This window comes from Mycetomoellerius zeteki, unplaced genomic scaffold (genome assembly GCF_001594055.1).
Source record: "Mycetomoellerius zeteki isolate Tzet28-1 unplaced genomic scaffold, Tzet1.0 scaffold31, whole genome shotgun sequence".
Classification (NCBI taxonomy): Eukaryota; Metazoa; Arthropoda; class Insecta; order Hymenoptera; family Formicidae; genus Mycetomoellerius; species Mycetomoellerius zeteki.
Genome location: NW_017257294.1, coordinates 210081 through 236417, shown reverse-complemented (window position 1 = coordinate 236417; position 26337 = coordinate 210081). Strand labels below are relative to the sequence as shown.

At 35.9% G+C, this 26337-nt stretch overlaps 2 protein-coding genes across 2 annotated transcripts in view; both read right to left on the bottom strand.

Annotated features, from left to right (window-relative positions):
• The window catches only part of LOC108724652 (agrin-like), a 45280-nt gene extending 20105 nt beyond the window's left edge, over positions 1 to 25175 (bottom strand). Inside the window, 6 exon segments of the mRNA XM_018451110.1 lie at positions 4056 to 4153; positions 9238 to 9424; positions 11602 to 11843; positions 12792 to 13007; positions 21474 to 21710; positions 25078 to 25175. Coding sequence (XP_018306612.1) covers positions 4056 to 4153; positions 9238 to 9424; positions 11602 to 11739 — 423 coding nt within the window. The 5' untranslated portion in view covers positions 11740 to 11843; positions 12792 to 13007; positions 21474 to 21710; positions 25078 to 25175.
• LOC108724564 (agrin-like) lies at positions 12775 to 25243 on the bottom strand. Its single transcript, XM_018450999.1, has 3 exons — positions 25078 to 25243; positions 21474 to 21710; positions 12775 to 13007 (listed from the first exon to the last, which is right to left on the bottom strand). The coding sequence occupies exons 1-3, from the start codon at positions 25241 to 25243 to the stop codon at positions 12775 to 12777; spliced, it is 636 nt and encodes a 211-aa protein (XP_018306501.1).
• Positions 25244 to 26337: the final 1094 nt, after the last annotated feature.

Here is a 26337-nt window from a genome sequence, read left to right as displayed (position 1 = left end):
CGTCCGCACGATTTAGTTGGTTCCCTGTTAAGTTTAATTGACGTCAGTCAGCTCATTTTCTGAGGTTAATCCGCGTGCATACGCGGACTCGTGGTTCGTGTTTCATTAAGAGGATTATTGTATGAGTTGTTCTCTACAATTATTCTACCTCAAATTAGGAATAAAATTGTCTGCTTAAATCCATCATGCAGTTGGCAACTCTTAATTCTGAAAGAGCATGGCGATGACTTTGCCGATAATTCTCTATCACAGGGTTTTTCAATTGGTGGGTCACAAAGGATCTTCAAGTATATTACGAAAATTTTAAGAGAAGGTAAAATGAAGCGGAAAAATTTAGAAATAAATAATAAAGCGAGTGAGGCGCAAAATAAAAATATTTTTTAAATTGTGAAAATTATTTAAATTATATTATGATTACTCTCATTCTAATTGAAACGATGATACTGTCGTTGCAACAAAATCATTTTTTAAAACAATAAAATAAATACTAAACTTTAGAATTTTGCTATTTATTTCATATTAACGGTATCTGATAAAAGACTGAGTACTGAAGCATGTATCTAATGATGTATTTTGACAAATTATCTAGTTATTTAATGTGCCACAAATTGAAAAAGATTGAAAAAATGTTGTATTACATTGCTTTGCACAAAAATATTTGAAAAATTTAACGCGTATCAGAAATTAATATTCCGGTAATTTAAACGACTTCCTGTCGACTGCGCCGTTGATTTCGCGTTGTTCTCTGTGGAATTCGGAATTTCCATTGTGGGCAGAGAGATCGCGTCGTCGACTCACTGATACTCCCCAATAAGCATCCATGACCGACTGGCGAGTGGACTTTCTCTCCCGGAAGAGTACCCTGCGGAAGTCGTTCGCAAGGTTCCAATACGAAGCCTGCCAATCTAATCCTTTTCTCAACTCTTTTTCCCCGACGTTGAATGCATCCCTTATTCCGCTCCAGGTCTCCTCACGGACGACCACGGAGCGACATCGAAGGAATTCGGAATTGTTCGCCGTCTCGTCAGCAGGACGCTCTGCGAATCGTGAAATCTGAGCCACTTCGCCTATCGCCTGTCGAAATCGGCTGAATTTTCCGCGGAGCCGCTATCTTGATGAACCAACATGCTTTCCATTCTGAATGCACGATCGCCGTGACGGGCCGGGAAACGCGAGAGATAGGAGGAGAAAGAGACTGTAATATCCACGCGTGCAACCGGATACAAAAAATTATTTATCGGAAATCGATCCGGGATAGAGAGAGAGAGAGAGAGAGTGAGAGAGAGAGAGAGAGAGAGAGGTAAATAAATCCGCGGAGATTGAAGTTTCGTGGAAACGAACCGGATTTTAATGTATCAGCGCGCATCAAATCGTTACTATCAAGCAGTTATAAAATAAGCGGAAATAATATAAGCATGAGAGAATCATCTCAAAAATTGCAAGAAAATAAACCGATTCGTTGGAAGTTTGATGATATAATTATTTTTTATCATACATTAGGTGTAATCTACATTACGTGTAATCTACATTACATGTAATCTCAGACGTAAAGATTTTAATGCGGATCGTATGAATCTTTATAGCAAGTATCGTATATGTACATACGAAACGAATGATTTTATTAAAATATTAAAAAATTTAGTTAGCTACAGATTTAAAAATAATTTTGTTGGACCATCCAAATAATTATGGAGAAAATCCAAGCATGAGAGCAATGTTGTAAAAAATTGTGACATTCTAACAATCAATTTAAGTGTCACATAATTATTTTGGACCAATAAAATTGATCTACTAAGCTAAATTTTAAATATTTCAGCAAAACTGTTATTTTTGTGTATTGCGAAAATAATTATCATAATAATGATTTGTCATAATATATTTAGAATTCCTTCGCTAAATACATTCATAGCACGCATCGAAGGGTAAAACATATCGGACACCCGACAAAGCTATATGGACGAGGAGGAACAAAATGTTAATTAAATTTCTTTCTTCACACGCATGTTTCTCTGTTCATTCTTCACATTGCGACGCCTTGAAATACCGCTGAAATTTTCGATGTTTTGTGAAAGAGCTATTGACTATTGTCGCCTAATGAAACATGAAAACGTCATTCATGTCGCAAATGAAGAATATAATAAACTGGCCGCGTTGCGAAACGCCACGCCGTTGATGAAAAGTTCTGAAAATAGCGTATGCAAATGTACTCGATCCCTTCTTTCTTCCTCTTCCCCTCTCATGTCGGCACCTAACGAAGCGGCTTTCTGCTCTTGCAGCGGGCAACATTGAACGATCTGGGGGAAACGCGAAATATCGTTGCTAGCCGAGAATGCATACACGAGTGCAGGCGCGAGCAGGACATTCATCATCGTGAATGAATATTTTATGTCGGTTACGCTAACGAGGAAACCCTGGCGTGGCGAATCGCCACGAGCATCTCGAAACATATTCCGCATTCATTCTTTTTTGATAGAAAAATTGGTTTTGATCTTTGATTAATTATATCAATATCGCTAGATTATTTTTGTATCGCTACATAATTTATTGTATTGAGATAGAATTGATAAAAAAAGAGAAATCATATGAAGTGTCATTATAGGAGGAGAATATTTTTTTATATAGGCAAAGGAATTTGCATCAATTATGGAAAATTGGGTGAAATATGAATTAGTTTTTACATATATAAAATAATTTACATATGTATAATTTATAATGTGATGAACAAAAGATGCCATAGATATAAAAGACTCAGTAATGGATAATTTTTGAGTTATGATATACGAAGGTGGTTTGTGAATACAAGTTACACATTTGATACGCCATAGCTCGAAAATTATCCATTATATATTGAGTTTTGTCTCTATGTTCATTTTTAATTTATTCACCGCATTATATAAGCTACATTTACGAAATTTGACGTTACACGGAAACTGATTTATTTTATCGGGACCCAATTTTCCATATAATTACTGCGGAGTCTTTTGAATGTTACTTTATGTTCGTTAAATATTTGCGTTATATATATCTGACACATTTATAAATTTTTCGATAAAACGGCAATGTGATTTACATTATCTTTTGTCGGACAAATACAGAATATTTCTAAAGAAGCTAAAGAGCGCAAAGTACAACATTTATCAGAATTTCGTTAATTTTGCGTATCAATTGACTTTAACGTAAAATACTTTTTTTAATTATAATTATTATAATAATTATAAAAAATACTACAAACATATTTATTCTGTAAAGAAGAGTCTTCTCTCTTTTTCAGTTATAAAGAGAATTAATCCAAATATTTATTTAAAAGAATTATTACAATACGGAAAATATATACATATAATGCCGATATGATTTATTGAATTTGAAATTTTGCAAGAAGCTGTCAATATCGGATTGAGAACCATTTGTCTCAACGTTATATTTTCGCAGAAATACAATAAGACAGGCGTGACATTTATAAAATTTCGATGATCGAAATGGCACGAATGCAAATGACAATTCTGAACGATCTAAACATTCGATTTAATATTCTATAAGCGCGTCATACGCTACCCTGATATATTTACGCGTTATTCATTAGAATATTTGTAATGCATTTGTGTGTGATGGCTTTATTAATTTATGCATACACAGAAAGAACGATTTTACTGAAATATCTAAAAATGTAGCTAGATATAGATATGAAAATAATTTTGTTTGAACCATCAAAATAATTGTGTAGGACGTTCAAACTGGTTGCTAAAATATTAAAACTTTTGCAGCATTATTATCAACGTTTAAGCGTTTTATATAATTATTTTGATGGCCCAAAACAAAATCATTTTAACGTCTAAATTTAAAGCGAAATTTTTAGATATTTCAACAAAATCGTTCTTCCCTCTCATGTAATATTACGTAGAAATATGGAAAACTAGAAATATACAGGCTCTTTGTTTTCAACGTGCTCGATAACTTTGAAATGTCTGAGACACACCGCGCAAAAAAATTAAAATTAATTATCACTATTACAGATTCATAAATTTTTTAAATTAATAATGCAATTTTCACAAACTTACCGCAGTTTCGCACTTTGAAGGACAGACGCATTTGGCTTCTCCGCCGTTATCGCTTTCGCACTCGCTGTAGAATTCGCACTTCTTATTCTCGCAGCCATCTGTGAACAGATTGTTGACAATTGAAAATCTATAATGGCGGCTTTATGTAAGTTTAATGCAGATTCGACTAACGCATTCCTTTGGTTTCGTGACACTCGCTGGGGCTACTAATCACGCGCTATCCCTTGGCCACTTTTCCTGGCGGAAGCGGACCGGTCAGAGGACTGCCTCAGGATAACATTAATAAAGATTCTCGCGTATTTGCATAACGGCGTCCGTTTCGAATGGAATTCTCACGGCAGTGGGTGGAAGGGGTGGCTCAGAGGAGAGAAGGATGGCCGAGACAAAGGGTGATACCGGTAGAATGTGAGCCGGCAGGAGTCGAGGAAGGATGAAAAGAATGAAGAGAATGATGGTAGTGGCTTGCTAGTCTCGAAATTATCTTTAGAATTTATTGAAATTCATGGCGGAGGGAGGGCGGTTGGAATGGAGAAACAAGTAGGTAGAATATGAGAGAGATTCATCCTATCATCGTTGATGTGTTGTCGATGATACTCGCGGCTCGGGGTGATTTCCCTCTGACTTTCTTAAAAACGAGCTTAAAAATGAGACAATTGTGAGCGGAAAGTCACATACTAGAGGAGGTGAAGGATGAAGGAGAAAGAGAAGGGGTGGGAGGGGGGGGGAGAGAGAGAGAGAGAACAATGAGAGTGTGAGGAAATGTATGCATATGCAGCGTGCATGCCGCGGGGTAACAACTCATATGATTCCAGCCATGGAACAGCCAACTAACGTCGCAAAATCGCCGTGTAGCAGGCGGTGCACGAAACCGAATTCTACAGCACGTTTCGGTCGATTTCTAATGCGAATTCGAGATTGGTAATGGAAATCGTCTCCTCTTCTCTCCGTGATTTATAGGAGATCGTGTACCCTTTGAAACTTTCACCAGCTCGGATAATGCAATTCTGTTATCACTGGAAACTTATTGTGAATAAATATTATAGGACGTTGCATGAAATTTCTATGTATGTTCGATCTCTAAGGACATGAATAGGTATATTCGATCTTACGAGCATGGAAACGATATAGAAACGATTAGATAAAGAATCAAAATATAGCAATATTCGAATTTTGAAAAAGATAAAATAGATGTTTGATATAATGTAATAAAAAATGTAATATATATTTTTATGGTATTTTATAAGTACGTTTTAATATATTTACAAGTTTTGTGTATATATATATATATAAACATAAAATAAATTTGAAATATGTTTAAAAAATATAAATATATATAATAAAATATAAAAAATATATATGTATACGTATATAGATATATATTTTCCTTTTCAGAAACCAAATATTATTATATTAATTTCATATAATGTGTGTGCTCTATAATATGAAATGTTATTATAGCAAACTCTTACAAAATTTTATTATCATTCTTAACTAATTCTACCAATTTCTACTCTTACATTCCCCTTTATGTTTTCAAATTCCTAAGCTACGTGTTCTTTCAATATTAAAAGCAAGGCAATCTTTTTCGACGCGTTCACCGAAGGTATGATATGAGGAAAGTTCGATAAACCTTGGCATAGGTTTTCATCGCGTCGTAGATGCTCCTTTCTAGAGAAGATCACTTTCACCCACCATCGTTCCGGCATCCCATTTCATCAGATTTTTGTGATGGAAATTACTGTTTGTGTTTAGACTAACTCTCGCGAGTACGCGATTTTATATTCTCTAAGCTTTAGAGCCGTCAGTCGAGGGGACTGACGGTAGGGTTGACTGGTTTGATGGAATCGCTGTTTGAACGTATCCCCGCTGGCGTGAGCTTTTGATAAATCTGCCGTTTGATAGCGGAATGTGCTTGTTCGCGTTGTATGCCGACAAGTGGAACTTTTTAATAAAGATGCAAATCAGAAATGTTACGGTTTATTCCTGCGCTGGGCCGCAAGACGCAAACACGAGTATATCCGAAAAGTTTGTATCCTAAATTGATCTTCTCATCAATTGCTGCATTAATCTTTGTGTATTTTAATGGTACAACATTTATTTATCTTAATTCTTATGTATATTGTATCTTATTTATTTTATTTTTATTTATATATATTATATTTTTTTTTATTAATTACATTCATATATATAATATATGTATGTATATACATATATATGCATATAATGAACTAAGATAATATGGATAAGTAGATATTTATTTACAAACCTTAATAATTTTCATTTACTATTCAATATTTGCACGTATCTCTGAAATGTATGCCCCAGTGTGATTTTAGAACACTCTACATAATTTAGACATTTGCGATTACATAGAGCTATCAAGGAATGCTTGTGCGAATATGAATGATTTGCGTTGGAAATGAGCACCGAATGTCATCGTGCAACTGTTCCTTGAGACCAGCTTGAGTCGTGCGTTTGTTTCATGTTGAAAAGCGCTTCGTTGGCGAGTAGTTTTTATAGAGATGAAGGATAAAATCAGGGAAAGGAAGAAAGGCAAATAATTTTTTTCCCTCGCTTAATTGCGGAAGTACTCTAATTTTTACAGGAGAGGAAAAATGACTGTTAACAGAATATTCTCGAGAGCATATAATGCCATTTAAATATTTAACAGTATAATATTTAATGTTTAATTATCGCGGACTGATTATAATAATTTAATTGTAATTGTATATTAATTCTTGGTCCACAAATTAAAAAAAGTTATTTTAAATATCCTTTACTTCCAAAAAGTGATAACTAAAAAAATTAAATTGTCAGTTAAGTTATTAGACTAATCAAATAATATCAGCAAAAAAAATTATTCTCTTAACATAAGCAAATGTTATTTCTGTCATTTTCATTTCACAACTCTTAAAACACCATTTTTTTGAGCTGTGATATTTTAACAAATTTATGAAGTTAAGTTAGTTCACTTTTGATGATTAATATTTATCTAACTCATTCATAGCAATTACTCGAAAATCAAATTTTTTGCGTTGTATTACTTTTGAAATAAGGGAACGATATTTTATAAGTTTGCACTTTAATATGAAACTTTTTCTTCAGAATCGCACATATAATTACAAGTTGACGCACTTTAACTTCTTGCCTATAAGAACTGATAAAAACGTTATAAAACCTAATATTTAGGTTTTATCACGAGAAAGTTACAATCATGTCATTGCTGTAATCAAAATTGCACTGTGATAAAATTTGAATGAATACGCAGATCGGAAAACGATTGAAGTGCAATATTTATCAAATGCTACGAAAAGAGGCACAGAACGGAAAATCGCTCAGGAATTTGCGTCCTTTTGAGACCACGGTCCTAATAATAGCTTCTGGAATATCGAAGTCGGTAGACAGGGGAAGGGAGAGAGTGGGAGAAGGGTAGATTAATAAGAATGAAATTGCAGGGTAGGAGCCAACGTCGTAAAGTACACGGTCGATGAAATCTCGCTCACTCCTTTCTCCCGTTTTCCCGCCCTCCCAGGATCGGCGGAGAGCACGGCGTCGTTATTAAAGGCATCGTAGAAAATAATAAAATGAAGATTAATAGCGCGAGCTCGCGTGCAGCCGCGATGATGCATCGTCGAGTGCAGTATGCATGAAGTTGTTTACGATATCGCCCGGAATTCCTATTGTGAAGGAGGAAACGGGAAGAAAAGAAATGCTCCGCTGCATGAGTAGTATCGCTGAAAATATCTGACATGAAGCACAGCTTTATCAAAAGCGGCACCTATATCATACGTATTCTCGAAAGAAACGCTAATAAAACGTACGACATTTCAGTGCGTTGGAAAGTAATTAGATCGATCTTATTTAGGGATCGTAAAATTAGAGGGATACCTTGATGCGGTTTGGAATCATAATTCATATCTTTTCTGAAATCAGTGCCGATTTTTACGGTCGTTTTATCGCGTCGTATCGAACATGAGGAAGCAAATGTGCAGGTGGACGGTCGATCGATGTTTAATTCTGGGGGAACACGCAAGGCGATCGACGTTAATCAAGTTTCATGCCGCCGCGCTACTTAAGATCGTTCAGAAATCCGTTATAAATTCAATTTACCCGGGCCGGATATTCAAATTAGTCGTAGCAAGTTTTAAGTTACCGCCGCTGCCGGGGCGGTTACGCGACCGTATATTAACCCCTGCTGTCCGACCACTCCGGCATATTAAAATCGCAGATTTGTTCTCTTAACGCCCCGCCGCGAGTTGGAAATTATTTTTCGCATTCGATATTAGTGCCGATAAGAGCGCTTAATGTGGAACAATCCGCCAGATTGAGAATTCAGAATTTTATGTGATTAATTCGAGCACCCTTCGAAGGACTCTGCGGGATCTATTTAAGAGATTAATTTGCTGGCAATATATTTTCTCCGTGACAAAAGAACGGGCGATTGAATGGACACAAAATTATTAAACGAAACAAAGGAAGCTGTTAGAAAGTGAAAATTGGAATTTGAATACGCTCAAATTAAACGAGAAAAATTTGCTGGAAAGTTAACATTAACCAGCTGTGGTTCTTTAGTTTAAGAACTATATTGCAATTTAAAATGTTTTCAGTCGCTTTACCTTTATATTATTAGATTGTCTCGTTATATTACATTAAAATACGTCAGAAACTCTTTCTTTTAAAACGGAGAAGGTTTCCATTTCTATTTGGGGTTATTATTCACATTCTCCTCTCCTTATAATCAATATTTAACATTGATTATAAAACTTGAAGCGTATCTCTTATTTTTTGAGTGTATTATTATACAGACTATATTGTGAATAACTGCAATGCTTGGCTCCTATTGTTTTATTAATTTAATCTTTAAATATCTTTTAGGTACATATGATATATCTAGCTTTTTTTACAATGCTTTTTTCGTTACTTATAACTTTATTATTAATAAAGGTGCATATATTTGCTTAGTACCATCATATTCCTTAATATTTGATATTTGATGTATTCATTTTTATGAAAGTTATAAGCAATCGAATTGGGTTGGTAACGTTTAGGGGTTAACTTATCGAGAGTATTTCAATTATCTATTTGTTTTGGAATCAGATATTTAATCAGTCGTAATTACCGATAACTGCATTATAGGCATGACGTATGCCCTTGTTTAAATTTATTTTGGATAGATACTCACTGCATAATCCTTGATACAAAACGCGTATCTCCCGTCGATGCTGACATGCCTCCAAGCGAAGTTTGCACTCGTTGCTGTAGCTGATGCCATCATCGCCGCATACAGGTTGAAATTCTGCCGGACAAGTCGGACATTCGCACACAGCATTGCCGGCGATCTCCGCGCAAATTGCGCCCCATTGACACATCTGCGAACCAAATAGTCATACATGAGATTGTGTATGTGATGTACCGTTATACAACAAGAAAAGCTATTGCCGTCGTTCATCTTGTTTCCTTCTTTTTAATTTAGCATCACGATCTTTTAAGATGCTAAATCGATGATAAATTGATACATAAATGCTTATAAATTTATAACATAATTATTATTACTAACATAAATAATTTATATGAAAAGAATAGTTTTGTTGGAGTGTCTAAAAATTTATTTAGATACAGATTTGAAAACAATTTTATTACTATCAACTAATTATACAAGACGTTTAAGCTGGTTGCAAAAATGTCAAAACTTTTTACAATATATTGCTTATCATGCTTAAATTTTGCACGTAATTATTTTGATGGTGCTATAAAATTATTTTCAGATCTATCTAAATTTTTAGATATGTCATCATTCTGTGTACATCTTACAATTCGATAATTTGTTCTTTTTTCTATATAATATAATGTCATAATGTATCTTAAATTAAGGCAAACGCAAATACAGTGGAAATGTAAACAAAGAATAAATTAGATAATGGAAAGTTTGCCGACTGTATCGAGAATATCATAGCCCATAAAGTCGTTCATGAGAAATACATGGGATGAGAAACTCAATACAGGAATGTCTTCCTGAAATTCATCGAGCTCGATCTCTCGTCGTTCCTTTTCGTGCTAGTATCTACTAGCTTTCCCACGGAGATATCCGGCACAGCGTCATCCAATTAGTGACAATTGCTTTTGGCGAAGGAGCTCGTCGAAATGGTGAAGATCTCACCTCGGGCTTTCGAATTTCGCAGGGAATCGAGAAAGTATCGAGAGGGAGAAATAGTAAAAGAGAGGAAATTCCCTCCACACTCCATCGGGCTCTTGATCCTTTCCAATTTCTGCGGTGAATACATCCAGCAATTTCCATTTCGCGAGTGAGTTCGGTGTCGATTACGAATCTTGTTTTGTAGACCAATGACGTTTGTAACTTAAATCTAGTTAAATTGTGTCGCGCTTTAAATAGCAACACGTTATTTTTTATAAAATTGAAAATAATCCATGTCAACATTACCGACATGATTTATCTGTGATAATTTAAACTTTTAATTATTAAAAATTATTTCCGCCGTCTTTCACAGAATTTATTTTAGATTTTTCTGTGTCCGCGCGCGCGCGATATTTCATTGAAACAAACATATATCAAGAATATTTTATACCAATATCTCCTGTTGTAAATTTTATACATCAATTACATTGGTTGTGCTTTACATGACGTATTCATTTAATCAATCTCTCGAATATAACGAAATAGTTTTTAATGAAATATCCACAAACTAGATTGTAGCTCATCGAAATGTTTTTCCTAAAAAAAGCTATTATAGCTGAGCAAAATTATTATACGTATCTATTATCCTCAAACGACACACGCATTGAATGTGTTAATTCTTTTTTAAACCGGAAGTAAATCTAGATTGAGTCGACACAGTATTTATTGCAGAAAGGTATTCAAGCAAACAATTTACGTTTAAAAAACATTTAGCCGAAACGGTTTTTTATGCTGTAATAAAAACATTAAATAGATCTACATTTATTAAACCTTCATAAAATCGTGAAATGTATAAAAATATTATTTATTTTATTTTAAATAAATAATATTTTTAACTAGTATTTTAAACAAATAAAAAACTGTTTAATGTACGTTACCGACGTTACGTCTCACATACATTTTTATAACATTTACTAAATAATTTAAAAATCGTATCATATTTTAAACATTTATTTTTCAGTTTGTATGTTTATGATACGATTGTTAACGTTCGTATTTTAAACGTAATTGTGCTGCTTTGGGTGTATAAAAGAAAAGTAAAATAAGATATGCGCAGACTATAAAAAACGAAAAGTGTACCAATGTGAAAAAAACGCTATTAATATAAAAAAAAGGCACAGACCTATTTAAAGTAACTAATAATATGCAACAAGCAATACAATAACTAAACGAGTGATATAAATTGCAAAAAAATTGAATCGTAATGTATTCAACAAGAGCAGTAATTTATATCGTCGAAACTCGGAGGATCCGACAAGAAATCTTGCTCGCGTCGCGCCGAGCGCGGAAACGGAAGCGGAAACCGCGAACGTGCCTCGTGTTTCCGTACGTGAGATACTAGCTGAGACTGACCTTCTCGGAGCAGGGTCCTCTGGAGCCGCATGTGCCGACGTAGGCGACCTCGATGTTGTTCCTCGTCAGACACGCCTGCCTCTTTAGCTCGCACATGGACGTGTAGGTTGTTCCGCCGCGGGCGCACACGGGCCTCATTATCGGCTCGCAGTCGGGACGACACTCGCAATTAGCGATCCCCTGCCGATTGATCGTGCATTGCTCGTAGAAGTTGCATTTTGCTGCTTCGCAGGGATTTTGTCCTGTGAAATCGAACGATCGTACGACTTATGTCACGATTATTCTTACTTTTATAGAACATTTCAGAAATCATATATTTTGTCTACGATTGTTTAAAACATGGATAGTTATATAAATAATAAAAAAATTAATTAATTCGAGAGACTATTGATTTGTTTGCGTAATTATTATTTGTAATTTTTATAAAATTATGCTGAGAAAAAAAATAGTCGCAATTACCATAATTTATTTACGGTCAACTATATATTTTTATCTATAATTTATGATCATTTTCGGTGCCAACTATATATTTTTTGTAGAACTAGAAATATAATTATTATTAGTATCATAAAAGTAATAATTATAAAAATGGAGCTCTTAGCCATAATTATTTTACTATGCAATTAACAACCACTTTTCTCCCAATATATTACATAAATGCAATCGAATGAGCTATGGAAAGTTAATTTTTTCAAAAGTTGGGGGCCAACTTCACACTGGTAAGTTTGCCTATCGTAGGAAAGTAAAATGAAACATAGGACAATTATAAAACTTTTTATTTCATTAATTTGATCCTTGTTACTTTTCAACGTCACCATTGATATTGTGAAATCATAAACCGAATTACCGCACGTAATTCACAGTCGAACACGTCTTGTATTAGCATCTCCATGATTCGCTCATCTAACAATGATTGCAGCGAAGGCAATTCTGAGTGCAAAAATATTACCAATATACTCCAAAAGAAAACTTACAATGTACAAGTTACTCGCATTAACCAATTTTTTTTCATATGATGGGGAAACTTACTTTTAGGATGCCCCTCGTATAATTATTGATCATAAATTAAAATTATTCATTACTGTGCAACAATTAATCACATGCAGGAAGGCAATTTATACAATTTTCTGAAAATTCTATTGCCGTTGTATCTCACATGCCGAGTAAAATATGTTAATGATTTTTATTACCGGAACTGCATGCACCGTTGTAGATTTTCTTGAGCGGTAATCTCGAGCGACAGGCTTCCTGTCGAAGGTTGCATTCGTTCGAATATGTTTTGCCATCGCTTCCGCAAACCGGCGAAAGTTCCAGGCCACATTGTTCCCCGCAGCGACAGACTGGTTGCCTCGAACTATCCAGCTGACAGACTTCTGGTTTTGAGCACTCGATGCCTCCGCATGGATCTGGAAAATTAATTCGCAATTAACAGTATCGACACACAATAAAATAAATTATCGGGAAAAGCACGAATTCAATCATATGTGGGATAAATGATGGCGTGCATTATACTGATTAATTATGCTGAATAAATAGAGTCCTCTCCAGCTTCCTGGAAAGCATTACAAAAACATTTAATTTTCCTTAAAGAGGAAAATTATTCTTCCTTAGTTCTACTTTATTTACTCCTAGCAAAGGGATTCTTAATTATCTCTCAATTATAGGATTAACTTCGTGAGTTATTATAAGGATTGATCAAATGATCCGCGCGTTAAAAGTTTCATTTGCATTCCATCGGCTCTTCTATCTCATTTCGGGAATTACTACTAATCCTGGCGAAATCGAATGAATTTAAATAACCTTCTTGTGATTCTTTTTATGAGTTATTTGCATACGAGAATCGAGAGAACCTATATAACATTAGGCGAATAATGATGGAAGGTCGTAAGGACCGTATGGTCCAGTTGGAGGAGACACGGTACCGAGATTAATCTTCGCCCTCGACCAAGGAAGGAAGGAAGTTAGATTCCGTTTCCTGTCTACAGGCGGTAGCTAGATTTCGGCCTTATATACCAGCAGCTGACGAGGCAAGTTCTCCCCCAGCAGTGGTGGTGTTTCTCGGCGTTAGCTCGAGTTACAGTCCAGTGGAGCGACTAAACTCGACCCTTCCGTAACTCAAACCCGGGCGTTCTCCTTCGTCGGTGTTTCAGTTAGTTTGAATTTAGCACTAATCGATCTTGGGGAAAAGTATTGTTACACCATCAATTGCAAGATGACCAGTATTGTCGTTTTATCCTTTCACTATTCAAATATTCTTGGTAATTAATCCCCCCCCCCCCCCCCCCCCCAAGTACTTTTATTTGTCGTTCATCCATATATCATTCCGTTCAAACATCTCGAGATGATTAACCATTAATGGACGACGAGAATACTCCTCGCCACCCTTTTCATCGCTTCGTAATTCCATCTCCGTGCGATGGGGAAAGGTCCTTATATCGCTTCTATCGCTTGCATCGGACGAGATAGAACGATGTCATCGCGCCCTTTCAAGATCTCAGTGCTTTAATGGGATTTCTCACCGTGCTTCTTTCCCGTTCGTCCGTCTGCAGCCTTCATCGAAACACTGGCCACGATCCGATCCCTTGGGGGGAAAGCAAGAGTATGAGGATGGTTACGCCGGCGCGTTAACTTCACGCGACATTACCCTGATGCGGATTTCTTTGTATTATCGGGCTTGGGCTACGACGTGAAAGTCGTCGGAAGACCTTTTCAGTATGGACGACGGACTTGCTGTTCGACGGCTGGAATCTCCCATGGAACGTGTGCAAAGACGGGCGACACGATGCGGTATATCGCGACGCGAGTGACTGATGAGCACATTCCTTGTATTATTGGAGAATTATCATTTAATTTAGCGAAGGAAAGAGACGCGACAGGAATATCAATTTATTTATGGGTAATAATTTTGGAAATATTGCGCTGAGAGAAAAAATTGTTATAATTACCATAATTTAACTATGGAAAAAATAATTTTGCTAAAAAGTCTAAAAATTTAGCTAGATACAGATCTGGAAATAATTTTGTTGGACTATCAAAACTATTATGTAGGACGCTCAAGCATAATGAACAATGCTGTAAAAAGTTTTAACATTCTAGAAACTGTTTGAGAGTGTCCATAAATTATTTTCATAGTCCAACAAAATTATTTTCAGACCTGTATTTAGTTAAATTTTTAGATACTTCAGCAAAACCGTTCTTTTCATGTATAAATATAATCATTATTACTATAATATTTTATGGTTATAAAAATGTTCCCAATCCTAATTATTTTACTATGCAATTATAGTCACAAATACAGAACACTTTTTTCTCAGTGTACATATAATCGCGAGATATGCTGTTGTGTAGCAAATTATGGTTTAAGAACATTTCATTCTAATAAGAAAACACAAGTTTCTCAAAAGATTCTCGATTTACCAATTGATGAATTGAGGACCATTCCTTGAGGTGATTATCGGATAGAAGAGATGCTCGCGAGGCAACCGATTTATGTACATACGAGAGTGCATCCTAGTTACTTCCGCTAAAGCAACTGCAAATATCGATCCTTTTTAGACGCCTTCCTTTCATGTGCAGATACCGTGCGCATACCTCTCCCGCATTCTACAAGTACTGCAAGCGGGAATATCTCAAAATCGCTCAGCGCTCGGTAAAAGCCTTGTAAATTGCCCGTCGCCGTCATCCACGGACAGAGCAAGTCAGCATCATCCGTTTCGTCTGTAGCTTTACGATTTTACCAGTTTGCAAATTTGCCTCTGGAAACGACGTTGCGAATTGCGATGAGATTTTAAGAGAGAAAGACTATATATATATATTTTTTCCTGAATCTTTATGTATTAAATAAATAAAAAAAAAGAGAGAAAAATTCAACAGGATAAAGCGCACGGTAAACGGCATATAAGCCATAATGTACAAGATATAAACCCTCCTGGAGCTAAAACCCCGTCGAGGTTTCTCGTCGAGGTTTTTCTTCACGCTCGTTTCGACCGCGTCGCGGAAAACATCCGGAAGCCCTTTCTTTCGTCCGTGACTTCGGAAACTATGGGAAGCTACGAGACGCGGTTTGACATTACGCAGGCGTAGGTATAAGGGTATTATGTCTGGGGAGCAATAACTGGGTTTATGTTAACGGCACCTCCGCGGTGCTTCCGGCTTGATGTACGGTCTGTCTTTCGCGCAGCCGCCTCTCTTCGACCTATCTACGTCCATTTCTCGTCTTCCGCGTAAGCCTTTTCTGTGAATGTTTCTCTCTCTCTCTCTCTTTCTCTTTCTCTTTCTGCGCCACTTAGGCCCCGAACGCGTAAACATGAGCGTAAGAGCACAAGATGCAATTTACGGGGTTGCGGACGACGTAAAATTTCGGCTGAATTCGAGTGGCGGTGCAAGGCGGACAAATTGCCGCCTGCTCGTGTAAAGATAAGTTTTTTACGAGCGTGTCAAAAGACGGCCAGAAAGTAGCGGCTGTCTCGATACCTGTTTCATGAGATGTTGCGGTTGATAGTCGACGATAAATAATCGCCGTTGAAGCACGAGAGTATCAATCTTTGGATTTCAAAGTGTTGCGATCCGCACTGAAATACACTCTCTAAAAAATATGAGTATGTGTGTGTGTGGATTTAACACACCGACACATATTTACAGCAAACAAAACATTAGGGAAATTGTATACACTCTAAAAAATATGGATTTAACATCATACGATGTTTATATAATTCTCATCATGTTGGTGTTGATATAAACATGATATAAACATCAATCTATGGCGTAAATTTAATACCATAAGTTTCAAATCCACATCATAATGGAGTTGATATAAACACTATGGGTTTTAAATCTACATCATGATATGAACAGGGATTTTAAATCCCCATTAACATTAACACCAACATGGTGAGAATTATATAAATACCACATGGTGTTAAATCCACATCTATATTTTTTAGAATGTATGCAACTTCCATGTTTTGTTAGCTATAAATATGTACCGATTTTTAATTAAGACAATTTTTACGAACATCGTGTCTTCATCTCTTTTAATTTAAGCTCTTCCGCATTGGAAATTATAGTCCCTCGCAGTTTCTTTCAGAACCGCTTTCGCAATTTTCATTCGTTTCTAGCGAATTAGATCCGTTAGATCGTTAGTGATAATATGACAACATGATTAATACCTAATTCACAGCGATGATATTTCCGGGCCGACAAGCATGGTAATCAGAGCTCGTTAGCGGCTCTCTGACTGATGAGCGCAATACTCATATCCTCTCTCATCACCTGTAATCGAACTCGCGCGAATCCTGTTGAGTAGCAGCTTGTTTGTCACCGCCGGTTTTTAACGACGGTAACGTCCGTTCTTGCCGCTTCTATCCAGCTGCGACGCAATCTCGCTATCGACACTTACACGATCATCGATAACCGATTGCAACCGTTTCTTGCGTCCCGTTCGTTTCTTGTCAACTTGTGCTCAGCCTTCGGCGCGAGAAATCGTTTCCGGCAGTTGCTCCCCTTTTTTTTTTCGCCGGCGCCGATCTCAAGCCTCAACGTATAGGTGTGTTCGTTTCCTCGTCTGAGAATCATTTTCTCGAACCTGACATCACCGAAATTTCCGGCTCGTTGAGTCCCGTTTGCAAGAGGTCTCGTAGATAAACACATTTGCTTGTTGGTTTGTCTCGGGTTTACACCACGCGTCCCTCTCGGCGTTTTTTCGCCCTCGTACAAGAACGAGCGCATCTCGGCACGTCTCAGCCCTGGCTCGGGCGAGTGTGAGAATTTAGTTGAATCCATTTTTGAGGTGCCACGCCTCGGGAATCCGACGTTCCTTCATGGCAGGCTCTACCTTTTCCCAGTCGACCCTTATTTCGGCACGTTCGAGCGTGAAGAAAATACCGTGCTTCTTTCTTTTTCTCGAGGCTGGATATGCGTGACGGGAGCGACTTGCGGGCGGTGTCTCACGAAAGCGAAAGAGAAGAGAATAGAGAGCTGTATAGAGATGATAGAGGCGCCGCTTTCTTTACGATGGAAGGAAACTCGCTCGGAAGACGAACCAAGGCGCAAGCGAGTTGGGAAAATATTTCCAGGAGAAAGCGAAATAAAAATTTAATCAATACGTTGCCATTACCGACGGCAGAGGTATGATATTCGAGACGGTACTGAAACATTCATATTGTGGCTACGTTCGACAGTAATAAAAAACGAATAATCGAAATAAACTAGAAGAAAACAGCAGAAGTAATACAATTGTAGATTCCGTTTATGTAAAATGAACTTTTGATTTATTCGCAGCTGCTGATCTGACAGATCAGCGATTTTCTTCTTCCGAGTTGATATATTAGTATTTTACTTTCTTTTATTCTTTTTTTTTTTTTAAGTCGGAACTTTCAAGAAATGCTTCAACACCGTATACTGTTCCTCTTCATGTTATATTTACGATGCTAATAAAAGTAGCTTATGTAAGGAATCAGTAATTACGACGGGCTCGACATCGCTGCTTCTGCAGCGGAGGTTTTCACCCTCTTGCACGGAGTTTCAGACGCGGAGGTTCAATCTCGCTTACTCTTTTTCCACGTTCCGTTTCACCATCCAATCACGACCGCAAAATAGTAGCTGCACCGGCGAGCGAGGAGGGGAATCGAAAAGTCTCGAAACTTTTGGGAGTTAATTTGATTTATCGTACCGTCGTACCGTCACTTCAGATTCATGCCTCGAGCCAACCCTTCATCTATGTGATGAGATGAGAGAGAGAGAGAGAGAGAGAGAGAGAGAGAGAGAGAGAGAGAGAATTGCAAAATTCACGAATGCTGTATTTTGCGAGGCGAGGTGGCAGTTTGAGGAGAATTTATTATTGATTCCAGCGTTTAAAAGGGTCGCAACTGGTGCCGATTGATAAAAGGGCAACTCCATTGTTGTACTATAGGCTTTCCGCCCAACGGGAGAACTGACTGAGGAAACTCTGAGTCTTCTCTTCCTTCTCTTCCTCCTCCTTTCTTCGCCTTCTTGCCTTCCACCTCGTCATTCGCTTTCGACCATTCCTGGCCGGATATTGCGCTTCATTGTTCCTGGTATAATACAACGGCAGAAACAGTGGAACGAAAGGAGAAGACGTTCATCTTTGTAAACTTCCGGCGCGCAACTCGCTCCTTTTCGATTCCTCCATCGCCTTTATGTCTCTATTACACTTCCTTTTACCGTGTACGTTACGGACTGTTATTAAGCTCTACGATTGCATCGTACGACGAGCGTCGCGGATTTACCTGGCATACATATATACGGATACAAAGATTATTATTTTCAAGTATCGCTCTTTATACGCTCGTAGGATTTACGACACTCTACTGCGTGCGATTCTAACACGAGATATCTACACTTTTAACTACGCTCTAATGCTTCGTCATAAAGGTTCGCGTGCATTCTCCCGTGTAGTCCTTTCAAAGTTCATCCATAATTTTTACGCATTAAAATTGCAGTTTATACAGTGTAATGTTGAACCATTAATTACACTAGTCACTTATTTCCGTCATGTAAACTTTAAAAAATTACTTTTCAGAGAAGAGTAAGAAGGAGTAAAAAGCTAATTCACGTGAAAAAAATCTGTTTTACAAAGTTATGACTTTTAATAAAAAAATTTTTTAATACTTTAGAAATATTATAACAATACACATATTATGCTGCATAAAAATAGATTTGTAAACATTGGAATTAAGCAGAAAATAATTATATTAACCATTATTTCATCTGGATATATTTTTGGTCTCCTACATAAAATTAAACCGTAGATCAATTGCACACTGCAGACACACATGCCTACTTAGAAAAATAAATTTATACACAGTTTTGGTGAAAATCTAGCTTTTGCTGAAAATCTAAAATTTTGTTTGGTACAAATCAGAAAATAATTTTGTGGGACTATCAAAATAATTTATAACATTCAAATTCATTACCAGAAAAGTTTTTTTTATCATTATCATTATGCTTGAATGTCCTAATTATTTTGATGGTCCAATCAAATTATTTTTAAATTTATATCTAACTAAATTTTTAGATATTTCAACAAAAGTTCTTTCCGTATAATTTTTTAAATTCGCTGTAGAATAGCTTTTGTCCTTAAAACGCAGTTCATTACAACTAGCATCAACTTTGCTCTGAATTTCTCCATTATCAAATCATCCTAAATTCACTATTTATATAGTCCTTTACGCTGATACGTTCCTAACGATTATTCCTAAAGAGGGTAGGCAGATTGGAACCATTTGACGACATATTTAACTAGCTCGTTAACCGCGACTGCGATTATCGTAACCGTTACTATCTACCGCGCCGAGTTGCGCAGTGGTATGAAAAAGACCCGGTGTGAAGGAGGAACGAAGGGAAAACGGTAAGGATGAACTTACCTAATCCTAAGCAAACACAGCCTACTCCCGGTAGCTACCTGTCTGATCAAACATTTGTCTTTACTACTCGGTTGATTAAACGCCTGCCAAGTTTGTACTGCTTTCGTGGTAGAGAGAAGGGAAGGTTAGATGAGGGGAACTCATTTGTGGGCGTGTGTACGACTACCTGTGGACACGAACGGTGACAGCTGTGTGGAATATAGCGTGGAATTAAGGCGCGGATATATGTGTAGGATGATTTAGACTGCGTATAGCTTCTTTAAGAGCAATAATTTTCGTTAGTTATCAATATTTAAAAACCTAACATTGACATCATGATAGAATAAATTCTGTGAGTGCAACTTAATATAGTATATTTTATATTTTTTATTAATCTCATGAGGAAACTTCATCTGATTGACTTGATACAAAATATTTTAAATATTATAAAAGATAAAGATAACTTCCTCTTTTCAACTTTCATTTAATATTTAATATAACTTATTATAATTATTAAAGAAGATTAAGTCCAGTTTTGATAAATAATTCTGTAAGAGAGCAGAGAATTTGTGAAATATTCTTTATAGGAGATCCTGATCTCCTGCGAGAATGCTGCAAATAGATGAAGTGATGTAGATAAAGAGAGCTAAAAAACTTTTAGGGATGGTTGATCAGAAGAGTGTCTCTTTGCCGCTTGACAAATCGTAACGGAAATACAAATAATTGTAACGAAATATTTTCTACAGGAAAATATAAATAACGGCCCTTTAAACAGATGTGTTTAAACTAGCGAATTGTTTGGAATGTTGGTAACTTGTTGGCAAATAATAAAATACGAGTGAATGCGAAATAACGATTTAAAGAGTGGTACAATATGGGAACAACAGCGCATAATTTTATACGTATTCAAAGTCGATTTTATCACAAAATAAAATAAAACTGTATTGATATCTAATTCGTATTATATTTGTAAGTTAATTTAATATAAAAAAAGATTTCGTGTCGTTTGTATCATAAGAATCATAGTTCATGAATATTTGAGATATTCTTAAAATTTAATGGAAATACATTAATTTTAATCTCGATTTATTTACTTTGGGGAAATATATTAATCTTTTAATTTATTTTAGTGCAGTAATGATTAATCATTAGTCTTAATCAATTCAAGCGAGAGTAAAATACGCTATAACTATATATATTTATATTAATTTATTAATTTATCTATATTTATATATATTTAATTTATAGAAATTTATTGCCAATTTGTCTACTCAATATGTTTAAGCTATACATTATAATTTATAAAATTATAATGAAACTTTATATTTCATAAATTTATCTTTGAAAATAAGATATCCCATGTAATCCATTTTTATTCAAATTGTTTAAATTGTATTGTGATAATAATAGGATTTATATTACAAATCAATTTTTTCTGCCATCATGTTATTTCTCTTAATCCGCTTACTCGAGACATTCCTCTCGTATATTCTCTATAGAAGCACTTACCACATTTGCCACGAAATGCCACGGTGATGTTAGCACCTTTCTCACAAGCAGCTCGATTTAGGTCGCACAGCGTCGGATAGTCGATCCCGTCCGTGCCGCAGACAGGTCCCGATCCCTCGTGATCCCCTAAATTTGGGCAGGATTCCAAGCATTGGCAGGTCGCCTCCTTGCCGTCCCTGCTTCGCACACATTGCGAGCCTTGCGAGCAATTCAGCTTCTCGCAGGGATCTTTGATTTCTGCAAAAGAAAGTACCGAAGCATTTGGTATTAATTAACGTGATAATTATATCATATGATAACGTCAAGGCAATTATTTTTTGCTAATTTTTTTTAGACGAGAGAGATCTAATCAATAATTAATAATTTATTAATTTTTTAAAATATGATACGCATTCTGAAATACCTACATATATTTATTCACATAATTGATATTATGTTTTAGAATAATTTATAATATGATATATAATTTCTCTTAAAAACTGATATTTATAATATTTTTTTCAATTTCTTATAAATAAATAAAGGTGCATTAAATAATTGATCAGACAATAACTGTGCCAATTATTACACATTTAATTCGTTGAAGTGAAAATGGATCAGACGCAAGACCTGCATTGTGCAAGACATATATCTCTTCTGGTTCACTTGATAATGCATGTGTACCGGAAACGAATTGGCACGATAATCCGTTGACGAGAGCAGTTCGATGTTACGGTCAATCCCATTGACGGAAGCTATTGAACAGCTTCGATTTCGAAATAACGAGATGAAGGCCAGTGATGGGTAGGATGAGTAGGATCAACGGCATTTCATTGAGCAACGTATGTTTGTGATCGAGAACTATCATATGGTGATACGTAGAATTTAATGTTCTCGTATTTGCAGATTGAAATTGACCCATTCAATTTACGACAGAAATGCTAAGCGGCATGTAATCCTTCGATCTGTGCCGGTGTTTCTTGCCGGAATGCCAGGGAGTTGCGAACATTCGCGTCATGTCTACCCGCAAACTGTATCTGTATGTCTTCGACATTTAATTTAGTTTAAAACATACCAGAACAACTTGTAAATATTTCAATCCTTGAATTCAGTCTCCAAGTATTTACTTATTTATACATTCTTTGAAAACTTAGTACGTTCTAAAGTCCCGCTTTAAGCGATCTATATAATTCATGTCAGATTTCAGAATAGAATTCTATTTATGATTTTACTTTCCGCGAGTATATTATATATTTTTTAATATATGAATTCTACATGTTTTCTGATTCTTCAAATATTTTTATTACACGTCATAAAATTACAAAATTAGAATTCTATCCTGAATTTTGACATGACATTATATAAATTGCTTAAAAAAAATTTTATATTTATATTATTTTTCCCTATATATAATAAGAGAAGAATAATATATTTCTTCTTCTTTAATCTTTTCTATATAATAAGAAGTTTGTTCACTTTTGCATTCAGAATATATTAAATATGTACATATTTATCTCGTTTTAAGCACAATCATTTTTGGAGATTTCAAATAACATGAACAAATCTCGATGTAATTCTCTGCAGCGTCCGTGAAAAATGTATAACATACCGTATTCTGTGTCACTTGTTCTATACTTTACACCTGATCCCCAATTATTTTTAATTGTTTATTTACAACTCGTTTTTATGATAATGAGGTGTTGACGCAATGTGCTGGTTTTTCTATCCAAATGATATAAAACATGATGATTCATTTTCTATCGGCAGTACATACACACGTAATACGAAAAATCCACCGTATTTTCGCGGAGCTTAATCAATGATATTTTTTCCGTAACGCGAGCCCGTACCACCGCCGCCGAAATGTAATTGCAGGCCGTAAACACGCCAGACGCGCGTGTACGTACTGTACGTTACGGGCCGTGAAATTAAATCCGCGCGATTCGCGATGAATAAACTATCGCCCACTGGGATTCATTTCGCGACGGAATTTACGCGCCGTTTTTGGCGGTGCGGCGGCAGGAAAAAGGAAGCAGGCGCGTGTCCCGCCTGCGGGGCATCGCGCGGCTCGACGTGCCAGATCATTAATCCCTAAGGACCGACTTGAAAGAGTATGTATGTGTGCATGCGTGAATATATGTGTGTAGAGAGAGAGAGAGAGGAGGGAAGCGAAAAAAAAAGGAGGGTAGTTTGTGCTCCATTAAAATTTTATCGCGCATAAAAGAAATTTGCAGCCCCCAACTGAATATTTTTGATGTAGATGGGCGTCGTAACCGACGAGATATATTTTTCGAGAAAGTGGACGTGATGGTTACTGCGTGAATCATTGACACAACGTGACACGGACATAAGAACTGATGTCTCGAATGGTTTTGTTAAGAAGGAGCATATTTTATTTTTCCGAGAGAAAATTAATCTTTCTGTATCAAAATATAATCGAAGATATTAAATGATTGACTTTAACTCTTCTATTAAGGCATAATTTTTCACTATCTTGTTTGACAAGGTTTCTGCAAAATATGTAAAAGTGGAAACGGAATAAGGGCTGTGCAAAACTGTTCTTTATTATTCAAAAGGTAGGGTTTTTGATCATAACGAAATTTACATAAAAATTAAAAAATTAAAAAATTTTTTTAATTTGATATGAGTATCCCATGGATTGAAGGATTAAAAAACAGGTCACTTTAAATGTTTAATTCCTTTTAGAATGTATGATATATTCAGGATAGGATTCTGTTTATAAATTTATATTGTGTGTAATAATGAAATATTTAAAAAGTGAAAATATATACGCACACGTTACATATTTATTGAAATGAATATATGCATAAAAATATATGGAATATAAATTATATATAAAATTTTGTCTTAAAAAAGTGATAAAAATTATAAAACATTTTTTATTTTCGTTGTTTTAAGTATAGCTAATTAAAATGACTATAAAGTTTCATAATACAAAATCACTCTTGTTACATGAAAATTTATTATGACCTTCAATAGTCAGCTATGTGTAATAAGCTTTATTGAGTAGTGCATAATTAATATGTATAAACTTATTTAAATAATAATGTTAAGTAATAGCCATGGCTTAACAAAGTTTGTCATAAATTATTGATCAATGCTTCAGGTTGTGCCACATACACACCCTTCAATTTTAGAGCATGATCGAGGAAAGAAATAGAAAAGCACCCCAGCATCTGTTGCAGATATTCACGCGTAGACTTGTGTTTCAGTTTTGAAACATGTTGCTAAAATGACTTACAGCAGCCTCGCTTCATTGGCTGCGTTTAGCAGAAAAAGCAGCTTTGTTCACAACTATTGTGAGATTTTTTAATATATCGATTCATACATTTAGATCCAGTGAGGAAAAGAACTAAGTCTATCATATTTTATAATAATAGCAAAGCTACTTTTTCGCTGAAGGTACAGCCATTAATTTACAGAATAATATGTAAATGTGCGCTGGAACTTCCCGGAAGTTCCGATGTACACTACTTTCGTGTAGTGTAATTCAGTCCTTTAAGATTGTCGCGCAATATCTCGATTATGACGGCGTGGATCCTGTTGTTGACGACGAGAATAGGAGATGAGAGGGATGACTGTTTGTTGCCCATTCCGGGAATACCTTTCGGGAAGACGTAGCAACAGTGGGATACTGTTAATTCGGTGCACACTATCAGCAATAGAGCGTACGTTAATGTTGTACGCGATTGTTGTCGTCGGCTGTTGCCGCCGCTTCTTCCGGAAATGAAATCCACCATCCGACGGCCCATCGCCGTCTCCTCCGCCATCGTCGCCGCCGTCCGCGACGCGTAATTAATCATTCCGATCCTTCCGAATATCGCCCTTTGTTCTCTTTCCGCGTTTCGGATAAAAAAAAGAGAAGAAAAAATCGCGAAACCGCCGCCGCCGTCGCCGATCGCGAAATCTGCGCGTTCGAGGGTGGTACCGGGGATTATTTAGCGGTCTCGCGAACGAGCATGCACGCAACAAAGCGAATGCGGAAATAAAAGCGGTGAGTTTCTAACGCTATCTACGGGCAGTGGTGGTGTCAATTAGGAACGGTAATTGGAAATTCAAGCTGCCTAAGCGTTCGTGCGTCGAAAGATGCGAGCGTGAATACACAGTATAAAAGGCACTATGCGCAATGTTAACGAGGAGTTATTTCTACTATCTTCGTTCATTATTCGATTCATCATTACTTTAGGATCTTGTTTGTGAAAAGTATTGCATATAAAAATACTAAGGAAACTTATATAGCATAAGCGTAATACTATATATACTATAGTATTTTCGTACATTTTCGTATTATGTGATATTCGTATTATGTTCCTATCCTTTTTATTAATAAAATGTGCGTTCCAAATCGATGTGTTAAATTAAATCGATCTATCATAGCGGAATCTCAGCCAATCATTATATTTTTAATCGTTTTTGTAAGTCATCACTACTTCTCAATATGTCATAAATCCTTTAAAGACCGGAGCTTTCTAACAAAATAACTTATGGAAGATTTTATTTTCTATGGGTTTTCGGAATCGCTGAATTCGATCGTGGTCTTAGAATTATAAGATTCAAATTTCAAAATATGAATGCTATTTTTATGAATGCTATTCATGCATATTATATTTAGCGCAAATTGTTTCACAATTAAACAAAATGTTTGCATTTATTTAAGAGATGTCTAAAATATTATCAATTTTTAATTATAAATCGTCAAAGAATAATGAAAGCTGAGATATAATATTGGAATAAAAGTATTCCACGCAAGTAATGTAGAGTTAAAGATTAGCGGAAGGATAGTCGTGTGATTATGCGATATTTTTCGTTATGCAGTCGGCAGGATTGGGAAAGTTACTTTACAAATTACTTGTAAGTTAATTTT